At 43.7% G+C, this 16,682-nt stretch overlaps 1 protein-coding gene across 1 annotated transcript in view; it reads right to left on the bottom strand.

Moving 5' to 3' along the window:
• FAT3 (FAT atypical cadherin 3) overlaps positions 1-16,682 on the bottom strand; it is a 696,814-nt gene that overhangs the window by 9,387 nt on the left and 670,745 nt on the right. Inside the window, exons 22-23 of the mRNA XM_060157887.1 lie at positions 14,278-14,746; positions 1,557-1,710 (exon numbers count right to left, since the gene is read on the bottom strand). Coding sequence (XP_060013870.1) covers positions 1,557-1,710; positions 14,278-14,746 — 623 coding nt within the window. The remainder of the gene's footprint in view (positions 1-1,556; positions 1,711-14,277; positions 14,747-16,682) is intronic.

Raw genomic sequence — 16,682 nt, 5'->3', positions numbered from 1 at the left:
CTGACTTTGCCACCAAATTAGTTTGCCACGAATTTATCCTCAGTCCTTTTAGTTCTCAGAGCTTCTGGTATTGTAGAGCTACACTTAAAGAGCTGTGAAGCTAGACACCCTATAATAGAGTTTCCAGGGAGGAGAAAGTTTTTGGTTCTGACATTTCTCTCTAATGGATACAGTCATTTTTGGTCTCTCTGGGAAGCAGGGGTAATAGGGCGTATGTAGGCAGTGGGTGGAGGGCTAAAGCATCGTATCTTCTGGATTCTATGCTTATGTTAAAGGCTAAGGCTAACGTAGATTATCAGGAAAAATGATTAAAGCATTCTAACGAAAAATAAATCCATTTTATTCTCTTTAAAGCAATCCGTGACTTGTTTTGAGTATAATTATAAGGCAAACATGTAAGTCTTACTCTTTCTTAGTTTAACATTATTTAAGAACATAGATCTTTCTTCTTCCCTGTCCTCTACTTCCCCAGTTATTCTGATATGTTCATTTTAAAAGGCCCGATCACTTCTATCTTTGGTAATCCACCTTTTAAAATGTAGTCAAATGTCCCTAATTTGAACAGATTGAGGCCAGGTCAGCTGGAAATTAGTCAGAATCACAGAGTATTTAAAAATAAATGCAGCTTTATTACTTTAAATTACATCCAACAATTCAAAGTCAGCTAAGTATTTCCTGGTGAAGTCCTCGGGAGATTTACTTTAATGAATACGTAAGACTGATCTGTAATTAGAATATCACTTTGCTTGAGATTACGTATACATATATATATATATACTTCTAAAACCATCAAGGATAGTTGAAAGCATTGTTTTACTAAGAACTTAAAACATTCCCTTTCCAGTCGGCTCACACTTTAATTTCCCTCTTCCTTGGGGGAAAAAAAGATTTGCAAAGGAAACGTAAGTGTTCAGTTTCTCAGAATGATCATAAAATGCTAGAAAGTAGAGCCCAGTTTATGAGTTCTGGGGAAATGGATAGTATATCTGCCTCAGAGCTATACTGGAAATATTAGGGGTCAGAGAAGACTTTCTTTAAAAGGATTGTTTTCCTGATTACAGAACACATAGTAATTGTATAAATTTTTGAAAATATAGAGAAGTATAAAGTAAAAATATAATTAACCCATAACCCCACTACCCAGAGATAATCCCTGATAACATTTTAGTCATTTGTAAGCACGCTTTATATTCAGATAGTAACCCTTTGCCCATCCTATGAGTGGTGAATATTTTATGCCAGTTAGGTGTTTTGTTGTTGTTGTTTTTTGCTTTAATATTTATTTATTTGGCTGCGCCGGGTCTTAGTTGCAGCATGCGGGATCTTAATCGCCGGTGCGGGGTCTTTAGTTGCAGCGTGCAGGATTGTTTTTAGTTGTGGCATGCGGGATCTAGTTCCCTGACCAGGGATTGAACCCAGGCCCCCTGGATTGGGAACATGGAGTCTTAACCGCTGGGCCACCAGGGAAGTCCCAATCCCAGTTAGTTTTTTACTGTTTGGTTTTCTTAGCAACAAGAAGCAGCGTAGAGAAAGGCTAATTGCACAATCTCACTTACGTGACTCCAGTGAGCCCAGCTTTGCAACTGCAGATGAAAGTGTTTCCTATGGGGTCACAGGAGCCTCCATTCCGGCAGGGGTTTGGGAAGCAGGCTGTGATCTCCGATTCACAGTTTCTCCCGGTGAACTGGGAGAGACAGGTACACTGATAACCTGGAGAAACAGAGGAACTCATGAGCCATGGATGCCACTGGTAATGCTCAGAGTGCACGGACTCGGCCAGACATGGCCTAATTCCTCTGAATCAAATCTTAGGCAGGGCCCAAATTCCCAAGATGATTAGCAAATTGGTTATTTTGAACTTGGAACCCATCTTGCCACAAAAATGCCAAGTAATGGTTTGGAGCTTGTGCTAGTCCACAAAAATTCACCTAATTAACCACATACATGAATGCTAGTGAGAATGGTAAGCGACACCCAGGGAACAGATCCCAAAAACAGAAACCAGGATGGGGCAGAAGATGCTTTCCCCACCAGGCTGCTACTGTAAAAGGTAGGATGTCTCCATGAAGGAGTTTATCGTAGGTTCCATACTCATTTCATTAGAACTCATTCTACAGTAGCTTCCTGAGAAGGGGTTTATAAGAAGTCAATGTTGTGAGACCTTGCACATGTTTTTACTCCACCCTCACACTTCTTTGATAATTATGTATGGAATTCTAAGCAATTCCCTCTATGTTACTTTTGAGAAATCCAAAGTTGTTTTGGTTCCTGAAGTTTGTGTGTGACCTACTTTCTTTTTGTCGCTAACAGTTTGGAGGGGCTTCTCCTGTCCCCAACAATTTTCTGAGCTTTCACAATGATGTACACTTAACTTGAACCAGTACTGGGCTCTCACAATTTCTCTCACTGGAAATTGTGAAACTTTATTGCATTGATGATTTCCTTTGTTTTCTCTATTCTGTTTTTATGGAAGTTTTATGGTTTGGATCTTAGATTATTTGGATCTTCCTTTAATTTTATCTTTCTCTCATGTTACACTTCTGTGGGGTTTTGCTTTACTTTCCGAGAGAGTTTCTCATCTTTTGAAACTTTTATTGAGATTTTCATTTGTGTTATCATAAATAGTTTCTTCCAAGTTGCTTTTCTCTGTTTCTGTGATTTGGTCTCTGTGAAGGTAGATTTTATGTATCAAGCTGATTAGGATACGGTGCCCAGTTATTGGTCAAACACTAGTCTAGATGTTGCTGTGAGGGTATTTGTGGATGTGATTAACGTTTATAATCAGTTGACTTTAAGTAAAGCAGATTACCCTACATAATGTGGGTGGATTTTATCCATTCAAAAGAAGGCCTTAAGAAGAAGGAATGCTGCCTCAAGACTGCAACACAGAAATCTTGGCTGAATTTCCAGATACGAGGATTTCAAAGTAAAGACTGAAAAATCTACTCTTCATGAATTTCCAGCCTGCTGTCCTGCCCTATAAATTTCAGACTTGCTAGCCCCACAATCTTGTGAATAAATTTCTTAAAAATCAATCAATCAATCAATCAGTCAGTCTATCTCTCTCTCTACCTACCTATCTATAATGTACCTATCTACCTTTCCATCAATCATCTATCTATCTGTCTATCTATCGTATTGTTTCTGTGTCCCTGGAGAACCTTAATACAGTCCATCTCTTCCACATGAGAGGATTTCCTTTTTCTGGTAATCCTGGCTTATCAGCTCATATTGAAGAGTGGGGTCGAAGAAAACTAGAAATCGAAATCTGATAGGAAGCTCTAAGCACATCAGTGGAGCTTGTCAACAATACTGTGTCAGTACCCTTGGGTTGCTCAAGGTTGGTTAATTTCCACATTAATGGCTCTATCATCTGCCCAGAGGGAGGGTAAAGGCTGGTTTCTAATGTTTGGGGGAGTGGGTGGTAGTAGAGGAAGAGTATTTGTGGGTCTCAGCATCCAACAAGCACATCCTATTTACTTTGGTTTGCAAATAACCATCCCCACTCTTATTTGAAGGGCTCTTGGGCTAACCTCTGCTCCCCAAGTGGTCAGTGACTGATGCTGGGATATTGTAGATTGATCTCTATAGGTATAAGATAGCTAATAATCTATAGATTGAAATACAGCATGCTCTCATGGACGTTTTACTGAATCCCCACTCCAGAGAACTCTCACATACAGGAGGACATTATGACTGTGTGTGGGTGTTCATAGGTTTGGAGAGAGAAGGACTCATCTTCAGGAGGCAAGTGGAAGAGGCAAGAGAGAAATCTTTACATTCCTAAGAGGAAGGAACTGGGTAGCCCCAGCCTCCCTGGCACTAAGAACCCAGAGGGCCAGAGGTTGAGGCTCTGAGAGAGAGACATAATACTCTTGAATGCAACACCAATGAAATACCAGGGAACTAATATATAAGGAAAGACCACTGTTGATGCAAACTGTGTCCAGAGATGGGCGGCCTGAAGTCTATGGGCAGGATGCATTAGTCTGGGGTCTGCTTGCTTCAAATTATGCTGCTGACTTGGGGTAATTTTTTTCCCAATTTGGGCAGTTGCTCACCTAAATGGAAGTGGGGATTGCTGAAAGCAGTTGGAACTGGGAAAAATGCTTCTTTTTGTCACCTGGCTAGTCTTTGGTGAGGATGGCATGCCATTTAGAGGGAGAGTGACTTGTGAGAATGAAGTCAATTCCTTTTAAGACTAAAGGGTGGGGCGGAGCAACCACAGTAGGGAATCTGCAAAGTAGGGCAGTGATGAGTAGGGAGGGCAGTCAGGAGGGGGAACCTAAGGCAAGGTGGGTCAGCTCAGGTACAATTCCTCCCTCTCCAGCTCCTATTTGACAAGCCCTGGCCCTTTCTCAAATAAAACCATAGCAGCAGTAGTAGGGGGCCTGGGAGGGGCAAGGAGGAACTGTCTGGAAATAAGGGACATTTGAATCACTATTATGGAAACTGGATTCTAACGAGGGTCATGGGTTTGATTATTTTGATTGGGTGTCTTTCTGCCTTGGAAAATCAGAATTTAAAATGAGGCACTCCCGTTGGGGCTTCCCTGGTGGCGCAGTGGTTGAGAGTCCGCCTGCGGTTCGTGCCCCGGTCCGGGAGGATCCTACATGCCGCGGAGCGGCTGGGCCCGTGAGCCATGGCCGCTGAGCCTGCGCGTCCGGAGCCTGTGCTCCGCGACGGGAGAGGCCACAGCAGTGAGGGGCCCGCATACCGCAAAAAAACAAAAAACGAGGCACTCCCTCTAGTGCACTGTTTTACTCTCACACATTTCCTTCTGCATTTTGTCATTTTCATTACCTTCTGCGGGATATCCAGAGCTACTTGATGCAGCCGTCAGCCTGACTGATTAACCTATTCACTGAGTGTCTAAGCCATCGGCAGCAGTGTGCTGGAGCCAGCTCATCTAGGGTGGAGGGTACTGAATTTTAAGTATTCAAGAATTGGGCAGACAGTTACTAAACCACTGTTAGCCTGATGCCAGCAAGGCTGGGAATATTTACACCACAGAAATCAGCAAACACGGCAGATCAGGGCTTTTGTTTTTAGAGACTTGGTTTTCCAGCACACCCCTGAAATAGGGACTGGGGATACAAAGCCAGAAAAACACCATCGACGAGCACAGAGAACACTACTAACTTTGCACGAGGCAGAAGCCCTGTTCTACCTCTGAGAAAACTAGCTGTCCATTTTGAAGAAGATGATGATGGTGGTAGCTAACATTTAGTGACATTTATTATGGACCAAGAACAGTTCTAAGCACTTTACATGTATTAACTCATTTAAATCTTAAAACAAGCCTTCAATGAAGGTACTATTATTATTCCAATTTTATAGATGAGGAAACCAGGGTACAGAGAAGTAGAGTACTTATTTGCAGTCATGAAACTAGTGTAGACTTGACCCCTGTAGTCTGGCTCCAGAGTCCTGAGTTGTTCAGTATTATCCTGAATTGTAAGTTTAACAATCATACTTTATTACACTCTCTATCTGGATTTCTGTTTATTAAAAAGAGAAGCAAACTTTCTAGAATCTGTTCTCGTGATGTCAAACCCATGGGACAAGGGAGGCAGAGACCCTTTTGAAGAAATCTTGCCTAAAAGCAAGAAAAAACTTTAAATTTGGAGGGATTTTTATGTCAACATGATGAAAGGGAAAAGCAATTGGATTTAAAAAAGTGGTCAGATTTTCTTTTTTAATGAAAGAAAAGTTATATTTGCTATTTAGCCTTTGTGAAAGAGGCTTGTTGATAAAATTAACCTGTTCTAATGAAGCATTATTTATGATCTCATTATCCTGGCCTGGGCCTTATTATTAATAATTTTTAAAATGTCAACAAGTCTGCCATAATGATATTAAGTGATGTAACGTCTAAAATCACTTTGTCATTCTATGAAGGATCACAATAATCCCATGAAAGGTAAATAAGAGGCCCCATTAACATCCCTACTCTATGGGGGTGCTGGAGAGAATAGTGGCTTAGTTCAACTATGTATAGCTAGTAAATGATCAGTTTGAACTTGAATCCAGGCTTTCAGATTCTCAAATCTTTCTACAAGACTGTATTGGCATTGGAATTTGTCAGTAAGCCAGAACTTACAACTTACTAGGAATCAGGAGGGGCTTGTAGTTACTCCCCACAACTCTCCAGGGAGCCAATGAGATGCAGTGAGACGGACAGCATCAGACATCCTTCTGGGAGCCAAATAATCATCAAATAATAAAGCTAATAGCATAATAAAGCTTCTGCTCTCCCAAAGCATTACCATATGTTGATATAAAACACAAATAGAGGGAACAGAATTCCCAAAGATAGCCAGGCATTATTTGATCACAAATAATATTTTAACACTTTTGTGAATGTAAAAGAAAAATAAAATTCAGTGGATAATCTCAAAGTCTTATTAGAAAGAGTAGATTTTTTGTCTTGGGTTGGGGGAGAATGTCAAATAAGTAAACTATCACCAAGAACAGCAGCTTATTATGCGCTAGGAAAAATGCTAAGAACTTTCCATGCATTATCTCACTTAATACTTGACAACAACCCTCTGCTGAGAGTACTATTATTTTACCAAAGGGGAACTGAGGCTTACATAAGATTGTTTGCCCAAAGTTACACAGTCAGTAAGTGGCAGATGCTACTTCGTACCAGTTTCCAGATGTAAAAAAGATAACTGTCACACTAGCACTGAAATACCTATTAAAAACAAACAAAAACAATGCCATAGCTTCTCTCCTCTCAAATCCTTGTGAAATGAAAAGTGTATTTTATTTTATCTAAAAAATTTTTTAACATCTTTATTGGAGTATAATTGCTGTACAATGCCGTGTTAATTTCTGCTTTATAACAAAGTGAATCAGCTATACGTATACATATACTCCCACAACTCCTCCCTCTTGCGTCTCCCTCCCACCCTCCCTATCCCACCCCTCTAGGTGGACACAAAGCACTGAGCTGATCTCCCTGTGCTATGTGGCTGCTTCCCACTAGCTATCTATTTTACATTTGGTAGTGTATATATGTCCATGCCACTCTCTCACTTCGTCCCAGCTTACCCTTCCCCCTCCCCGTGTCCTCAAGTCCATTCTCTATGTCTGTGTCTTTATTCCTGTCCTGCCTCTAGGTTCTTCAGAACCAACTTTTTTTTTTTTAGATTCCATATATATATGTGTTAGCATATGGTATTTGTTTTCCTCTTTCTGACTTACTTCACTCTGTATGACAGACTCTAGGTCCATCCACCTCACTACAAATAACTCAATTTCGTTTCTTTTGATGGCTGAGTAATATTCCATTGTATACATGTGCCACATCGAGAAGTGTATTTTAAAGCCTTGCCTCAAAGCTGTGCTCTTGTTTACAATCCTTCTAGTTACAGCCGACACAGATGGTTTTGAAATCTGCACCCAGATGAACTTAAAATGCCCCCTCCTTTCCTTGCTCAAAGAAGAACATTGTAAAACCTATGAAATGCAAAAACAGAAGTGGTTTGAGCAATTATAGAATGAATTTGGGCTGTGTAGGCAAATAATCAAGATAATTCCTATCTTACTCCTTTGACTTTAAGTCATTTTCCGACCTGATTCACCCAAGTAATAGCGTCCACCTTCGGCCCTGTTCACCTGGGGTAGGTGAACATCATTCTGATCCAGTTTGGCTGCCTCGATAAGGAAACATCTACCTTCCGCACGAAGGTGGAAGTAACGACAGATGTGCAACTAGCACTTGGGATCTGAAGTCAGCGTCAACCACTATGCTGCTGAATTACGACTGCATTTAGACACTCCAGGAACTTTACAGTTTGGGGAGGCAGCTGTGATGTGGTGGGTCCACGTCTAAGTTCTGGCTGCTCCTCACCAGCTGGGTGTGATCATGGCCGAGCCGCCTGACCTCTAGGGACCTCCCTGTTTTTATCTGATAATTAAGCCTCACTAATACCCACTTCATAGGGGATAATAAGGTTTCTGGATTCATCAACCACAATGCAGCCCACAAACATTAGGTGCTTTATTGTTGTAATTACTGTAATTACTCTGGATTCTGAAATCAGCTTCATTTCTGGGTTGCTCATAAAGCAAACAAAAGAAAGCCATGGGAGTTTTTTCACTCTGACTTTTAGGCTGAATATTGGGAAATACTGAAAATTCTAGTCCACGTGAATCTCAATGAGTTTGAGAAAACTGGTGGCCACGTTATCACGTGAGATGCTAATCATAAGTGGCGTGAGCTTAGCTGAGGACTATGGCCTCTGTCATTACTTCACCCTCTCAACTTGTAGTCACTCTGACCTTTCTCTTTCCCTAAGCAGGGTCCATGCAATACCTTTAGACCTTGTAAGATGAAAACCTTTGCAGGTGAGACCTCTAATTTCCCCTAGGAAAGCTGGCCCACATTTCACATATTGTATATTGGGCTGAACCTCTAATACTTTCCTTGAGGACCTGGAAACATTTAATGTGTTAACATTAAGCACAAAGTAAATTTTCACCTTCTGGCCTGTTCTTTTGTGTCTGCACATAACCTGGCTGCTTTAGGGTTTTTCTATTAATATCAATATTATATTATTAATGCTGTTACCATGAGGCTTTTCTAAAGTACCCCCCAAAATTACCTCAGTATTTAGAAGAAAGTCACCCAGAAAAAAACACTTTTTCCCCATTAGCTGCAAAGCTCAGTCAAATTTGCCCATAGTATATTATCTGGGAGCCTGGCTTTTCCTTTCTCTGTCCCCCTGTGCTCAGTGGGCCAGTGGGCTGAGCACATACAGGGAACCTGTCTAATTCCCTTAAGCCAGCTGTGAAGGGTGGGAGGCCACATAAGTGGATCCACAGCAACACGGAGAATTTAACACAGAGCTCGACACAAATCAGTCACTTCATTAAAGTCTGATAGACTGAATTAATCTAGACACTTACAAGTTAGGGGCCCAAAGTACTCAGCAAAATGATGTGCTACTCAAAGTAGCACAGGTCACTCTGTAGCTGAAGATGCTCTATGCCCAACTATTAACAAAATCTGGGAACTTGTTGTTTTATGCACCTTGCTTAGAGGGAGTAGGTATGCACTATTACTTTTATCTTTGAAAGGGGGCTCAGGTGACCCCAAACTTCTGACTGTCTGGGGAACAAAGTTCAATCTTTACACTAAATCAATTATTAAAAATGCAGGCTGTGCATCTGACATTCAATTTCTGAACGTCTTATGTTTCCTGTAATTCACTGATTCACATTCTGGCAAATACAGAGTTTACTGGGATTCCCAAATGTCAGTGGTTCTCAAACTCAGAATTGCATAAAACTGTCTTGGAGGCTTGTTAAAAACAGAGATGCCCGAATTCCACACTTGCAGATTCTGAGATTCTGATTCGTAGGTTTGGGTCTCTTTCTTCCTCCAAAGTTTTCACTGAGAAATTTTTTCTTGGTGGTAAATTCAGTAACTTGCAAATACAACTCAGTGACCTAGGAGAATGTTCCTTGGATGTGGACAGTGGATGACAGAGACAAGTCAATAGATTCTCCTTTTCCCTTAACAACCAAGAGACTCTTCTATAACAAGGTCTTGTTTTAATCAGGTCCTCAGATGGTACAGAGGCACCTTGGAGTTTGAGAACCACTATATACAACACACAAAAACAGAAAAGAACTCATTTCTTTTTGGCGTTTCAGGGCAGTTCAGAGACAGAGAGAGAAATCAACGTATCACCTAGGGATATTGTTAAAGTACAGATTCTGATTCATTCTGAGTTGCTGCATTTTTAACATTTCCGGTGATGTGTCTTCTGCTGGTCCCTGGAACACACTTTGAGTAACAAGGGTTAAGAGCATAGGCTGGGGGGCTGGGCGGGGGGTAGGAGTTCCGCAAACCTGGATCGCATCCTGCTTCTTCACTTTACTGTGTGATGTTGGGCTAGTTACTTAACCTCTCTGGCCTGTTTCTTTATCTGAAACATGGGGGTTGAAGGGAGCAAAGAATAGTACCGATCCAGAGTACTGGGGTGAGAACTGTGTCACAGCACAGGTAAAACAGTACCAAGCACATAGTCACAAAATGACAAACTAACAAATGGAACTCTACCATCGAAAAAGTTATCAACTTCTCATTTTAAGAGTTAAGCTTGCAGTCTCATGGAAGTCATCTGAATGACTATTTCTGACCTGGTAGTCATCAGTTGCTGCCTTGCTTCGCCAAATTATAGTTTAGCCTCAACTTGGCATTCCGGTCATGGGCTTGAGCTGAGTAGGATAGGATAAGGCACGAAGGACTGGGGCCTCCTTTTCAGATCGTGGGTGCTCACTGGGCTGCTGCCCACCCACTGGGTCTGGAAACGCAGGGGTCACGATGGGACTAGGCCATTTCTTTTCCATGGTGGTTGCTATTTCCAGTTCATGTTTATGAAATACATATAATTTTAAGGCTTTACCAAGAGAGAGCCTTCCCTCTGTGGTTGATTTATAGAGTCATATTTACCCTCTTATTACAAGTCAGCGTTCTGGGCTTTGACTCCCCTGGGGTTCCCGTGGTTTGCTCCTGGGACAGTCAGAGGGATAACCCTGGTCAAATCTGCTGACCATGCCATTCCAAGCTAGTAGACTCGGCTTCCTTGCCCCTCATGCCAAGGGTCTGGTTGGGTTTGGAGGTGACTGGAGCAGAATGCTGCTTCTCTGAAAGAAATCTGCCTCTTGCTGTGGGTTGCCTGCTATTAAAACTCTGAATGCTCTGGAACAAGGGCCTGGTGCTAGGATTGTCACAATTAGAGAGTGGAGTCTGTCACCAGGAGAGCCAATGACCAATACCCCAGCATTCTTGAAGGGCCAAGAGAATGATTATGCTAAAATATGTCTCATGGAATTTTAGAGCAACACATAACTCAGGGTTCCAACAACGGTAAGATGTTCAAACCATGAACTTGTGTTATCAACATTCTCACATGGAGTCACTTTAAGCACCTCACTCTACTTTCTCCAGTTCACATTTCCTATCTGAATACTCCATGCATCCTAGCCTTCGATCTGGGGAAGCAAGACTCTTTTCCTGTGATTAGATACGCTAGTAGCCAGAGGGAATTCTTCCAGGCATGAATATTCTTTCATTAATGACTCAGTATTATTGTTCTTTTTATTTTATTTATTTTTTTTATATTGTTCTTTTTAAACCATCACTCACAACTAAGATTTTTCCTTCATTTATTTATTTATTTATTTTTGTGGTACGCGGGCCTCTCACTGTTGTGGCCTCTCCCGTTGCAGAGCACTGGCTCCGGATGCGCAGGCTCAGCGGCCATGGCTCATGGGCCCAGCCGCTCCGCGGCATGTGGGATCTTCCTGTACCGGGGCACGAACCCGTGTCCCCTGCTTCGGCAGGTGGACTCTCAAACACTGCGCCACCAGGGAAGTCCTCCTTTATTTTAAATAAGCTTATAATTAGCGAAATACTTTCATAGATATGAGGTAAAGGGAAAATTGTTGTTTCTTCCTTTTCTTGTCCTCCCATCCCTCCCTACTATTTGGCAAGAATTTAGGGAATTTGCAGATAGGATACGGAGACCTACCAAGAATCCCTCTGATAATGGGGGCAAGAAAATGGATTCTCTCTCCTCTTTTCTTAGAAATCAAAACCCTGATCCTGACAGCCAGGAAGCAGGTAGGTACCTCCTCACACATCAGAAGAGGGCTCCTGGACTCCCCTGGTGGTGCAATGGTTAAGAATCTGCCTGCCAATGCAGGGGACACAGGTTTGATCCCTGGTCCAGGAAGATCCCACATGCCGCGGAGCAATGAAGCCCGTGCGCCACGACTACTGAGCCTGCGCCCTAGAGCCCGCGAGCCACAACTACTGAGACTGCGTGCTATAACTACTGAAGTCCTCGCGCCTAGAGTCCGTGCTCCACAACGAGAGAAGCCACCGCAATGAGAAGCCCACACATCGCAACGAAGAGTAGCCCTCACTTGACGCAACTAGAGAAAGCCTACACAAAGCAATGAAGACCCAATGCAGCCAAAAAAAAAAGGCTCCTGTGCCTTTGATTCCCCAGGGAAGCAACAGAAACACTCTTCCTGGATTTTCTGGTGAGTGGCCACGAGTTTGGTGGCCCTGGGCTCAGTACTGTTGTGCATGAGAGCACGGTACTTCCCCATCTGGACCACACCCAGGGGCTCCTGAAATAAGGACCACTGGGCCCTCTCAACTAAACGGGTAGTAGGCTTGAGAGAAGGGAGTTGTATAGATGGAGGTGAGGAAAGACACTTTCTTTGTCTAAGGAAAACATTAGCCTCCTGGTACAAAGGAGAGCTTGAGCTGATGAAAGTCTTTATTCCCTTGGAAGAAAGAGTACCTCCTGTAGAATCCCAAGTCCAAGCCCAAGCCCAATCACAGGGGAAAGTGAGGAACAGGGAACAAAGAGGAGTTTGAGAGAGGATGCAACCCATGGGTAAAGTTGGGTCGCTGGGGAGGGGGAAGCAGGTTCTTTAGACCATGTGAAAAAGTATATGGCAGGTGGGTCCTCAGTCCTGAAATTTGGTTAAACCAAACGAGATTAAAAAAATAGAGGAAAATTGCTGTTTCTGATGTGGTTCATAAGGGTCATAGTCATTTAATGAACATACCTGCACTGAATATTTAGCTCAGGGATTTCATGGCAATTAAAAAATTAAAAGGTACACTGAAGAAAAAGCAAGATTCCTCAGTCTTTTTCCTTAATACAGTGATTATTACTATTTTAAAGCTAACCCATTGTGGAAGCCCATAGCTTTGCCGGCAAAAACAACGTCCTGCCATCGTTAAAAGTATGTTACAATTTGTGGCTATGTACCCAGCATTTGACATGGAGTGGTGTTCTATTTCAGCCCAAATTTAATTACATGCTCCTTTTATATATTGTGGATGGCTCACAGTAGCAGCATTATTTTGCCTGGTGAAAAACTGGCCATGACTTGTCATAATGGGCTGGTTTATAGAACCACTGAAGTATAGTTACTGCCCTTCATTCAGGAATTATGGCGCCGTAACAACCCTTTACTTACATATACTGCTGAGACAGTAAAAACAGCAAATAGATTTCTTAAATCGAGACAGCAGAAATTTCCCCCCAGGGCACTTGGCCCTCATTGTGGCAGTAACATATGCAAGTCTAAGTAACTTCGTTGTCTGTGTTTCGGCACTGCATCATTTCATGGGCAGTTTATAACATTCTAATAATAAAATCGACTCTACATTTGGAGTTGGGCTTCACGAACATTAGATGGTAATGCACACAGCAGAATCTCTAAGTGATTTGTGAGGAAGGTTTAAATTTGGTAATCACACTCCCACTGAGAGGCTCTGCAGAGGAGCTAAAGTGGAATCAGGAGTTAGGCTGTTGCGGTGGCAAAGCCTTCAACCAGGAGAGCGCCTGACCTAGTTTATATCAACACGGATCCTGCATCTGGGTAAAGTCAGGGATGCTTTCATCGTCAGACTCCTAGGACTTAAATAACCTTGGCTTTTCCCTCAAACAATAGAAACCCTCTATAAATCTACACCACTCCTGTCCTCTTTTTTGGCCTCCCCTGTTCTTTCTTTCGTCTTCATGATGTATCTCTGGGGGGAATTTTACAGGGGTAAAGTATCATTGCCCTCACTGACTGGTTTGTCCTGATATTTCATGTAAATTGCCCTCTCCTTATTCTCGACTTCCTAATCCTTCATAGAGTTGTCCCTAGACTTATTTGTAATACACACGTTTTAAAAGCATGCTCTAAAACATGTCCACTACACTTCTATTTCTGGGGTGGTGGGTTCACCCCACACATCCTTTAGCTTCTAGTAAAATTATATGGCTACCTGTGAAAGGATAGTGCATGGATGCCATAACTCAGACTGCTACCCATTGTTCTGCAGTGACTTGCAAGTGGTCCAAAGGGGCAGATACTTAAAAGGAGATCCTATTCCTCCAGGCTGCTGAGGCCTGGAAGGGTGTGGAGTGGGCAGGGAAGGGGGCAGCCGTGCCAGCATCTTCTGGGCTCCTGCAGCCAGCTCACTGCGCCTGTGGGATGCTGCAAACGGATTGGCTAAACTGGACGTTCCTGTAATTGTCAAGCTGTGTGACTTCCTTAAAGGGGATTAAGAAGCTGGGCCAGCATTATGGGTGCATACACCTCTCTGGGAGAGCACTTGGGTTGGTCATGCTTGTGACAGCGAGTCCCCCTTCAGGTCTGCCCCCCATCGCCCCTACCCCCCCTACCTCCCCCCACCCCCTCCCGGCAGGGGCAGGGTGCCCAGGGTGCAGGCGCACTCACCCCCGGAGGGCAGTCCGGCGCAGCTGCCTCCGTGCTGGCAGGGGCTGCGCTCGCAGGCGTCAGGGTAGAGCACGCAGCCCAGCTTCAGCTCGGTCAGGCCCACCACCTCGGCGAAGCTGCTGCGCTTGTTCTGCAGCGGCAGTTCGTTGTTATTCAGCACCACGGAGTCCAGGCAGCCCTGGAAGCCGCTCAGCACCTGCGTGACCCGCGTGTCGGTCAGGCTGCGGATGTTATCCGCCTGCACCAGGGCCCCGAAGTAGATGGTACTCTCGGTGCTCAGCGTCTGGAAGTAGAGGGGCGCCCTGCGCCGCTCCACGTAGCTGTCGTCCAGGGACAGGCTCGTGAAATTGCGGTTGAGCTCCAGGAAGACCGAGTGCCAGCTCCCGTCGCTGACAGCGCGGCCCGAGATGCCCAAGATTCCGGGGCCGCTGCCGCAGTCCAGCTGGAACCACAGCTTGCCGTCCACGATCTGTGCGGGAACGAACACCGCAGCGCTTTTCAGTATGCATCTGGCAATAAGTTCCTGGACACCCTGTTCCCAACCAGCCTGGGCTTTAGAATGGACAACGCTTTTGATCCAGCCATAAATCTGCTGTGGTTTGATTTGTAATAGTAACTCTCCCTCCTCATTATATGCCGTGCAAATGCATGCCTGATATTTCACAAAGCTTCTTGTATTTATGAGCACAGGTTCAGAAAGCCACACTTACATATTTAAGAATGCTCCTAGTCTTTCCGTCTTCGTCCTTTAAAAATTCACAGCTATTTCTTGTTTAGGGAGTCTGTTTATTCTCTGCGCCCTTCCTAGTTACTACCAGCACAGGAATGATTTCTGTGGACTCATTAATATTAATTACGAATATTTATTGAACATCTACTATGTGCTAAGCAATGTGCTAGGTGCTATGGGGACCACTGTTAGCAAAAGTGGTCTGCCCTCATGGGGCTTATATTTGAGTGAGGGAGATGGCTATTAATCAGATCAGCACAGAAATACATATATACTCCCCAGGTAAGTTTGTGTGACTGTGCTGTAGGGGAGAGAAAGAGGCCAGGTAGATTTCTTACTTCGCAGCATCATACATATTTAAGATGTAAAAACCCTCCTATTAAACACTAGCCATCTTCTTAAAACAGTTCTTCAGGACCCTGCTCATCATTTAGGTTAAGATTATCTCACAAAGTGCTCAGGGCTTGGCCATTTGCTAAGAATGTATGTATATTTGATGACCTCTGGAACTCCAGAAGGATCTGGTTAACTCTTTACACCTTGTAGATACTTCCAGACCCTGATCTGGGGTCAGCTACAACAGAGACTTGCCTGCTTTTTTTATTGCACTGGTGCAGAGAGGGCATCTAAGTCCCCCCACCCTCAGCAGCCTGACCCCAGAGGGACACCAAAATCAGGAAAGCGTGCTACTAAAGGATGCTGGCGAGTTGAAAGCTGTTGGGCAGGTACTGGTCCTCCATGGAGACCCAGGTTCAACTGTTGCCGAGGACACAGGCTGGCCTTTGAATCCTCTGTCGTCCACCGTCATCTGCATTTCTCAGAAATGCAAGATGGTTTGAGGATCCAGGGATTGAGGGCTGGACCCATGTCTAGTCAACAAATTGTTATTGGTCCCTGAAGGAATTCACAGCTCGAAAACTGTGAAACAGAAGCTACTTTTCTGGTCTTTGTCCCTGGATCTTATGGAGGCCAGTGTCTCAGTCACGCCAGGGCAGCTGGCCTTTACTTAGGATCTATGTATATACCTATGTGAAAACCTGGGTAGAGAACATGAACTTGTGGAGAAAGAGAGGGGAAGGGACAGAAGGGGAGGGAAGACAGACCTTCCAGGCACTAAGTGCCAAGGAGGTACAAATGTCAAGTGAATTCATAGAAATAAACTGAACCAGTCTTTCCAAAATGCGTTTGGCTACTGATAGATCTGTTAGGAATGATCACAACCTCACCCACCCTCACAAATGGGGTATTTTTCTACGCTTCAGTGTCTTCCGCAGACAACTAATTCTTAGGGTCTCTCATGACTGCCCCTATGGCTCTATGAATTTGTTGTCACCCTCTCTTCCTGCATGTAAAGTTTATGCCACATAAATGTGTGTATATGAAAGGCAGGGGGCTCTGTGAACCAGGCAGAGCCCTGGGAATTTAGAAATGAGAAATCTAATTCTGGCTTTGTCATGTATCATCCAGGTCCCTTGGAGAGCACTGGTTGGCCCCTCTGGGTTTGAGACTCCTTCTATGGAAAGCTGTGACTTATTTTATAAGGAGACTGACTGTGTCCACTGCAGCACAGTCAGCCCCTCATTCACAGTTAGTACATACATCCTGCGCTCTGCAATGCAAATGTACGAATGTGAAAAGACTGGAGACAAATTTTAATTTTCTTTTCAGAGACCTT

The sequence above is a fragment of the Lagenorhynchus albirostris genome, chromosome 9, assembly GCF_949774975.1.
Source record: "Lagenorhynchus albirostris chromosome 9, mLagAlb1.1, whole genome shotgun sequence".
In the NCBI taxonomy this organism is placed as follows: domain Eukaryota; kingdom Metazoa; phylum Chordata; class Mammalia; order Artiodactyla; family Delphinidae; genus Lagenorhynchus; species Lagenorhynchus albirostris.
The sequence above is the reverse complement of the archived record's forward strand: the minus strand, read 5'-3'. Positions and strand labels throughout refer to the sequence as shown.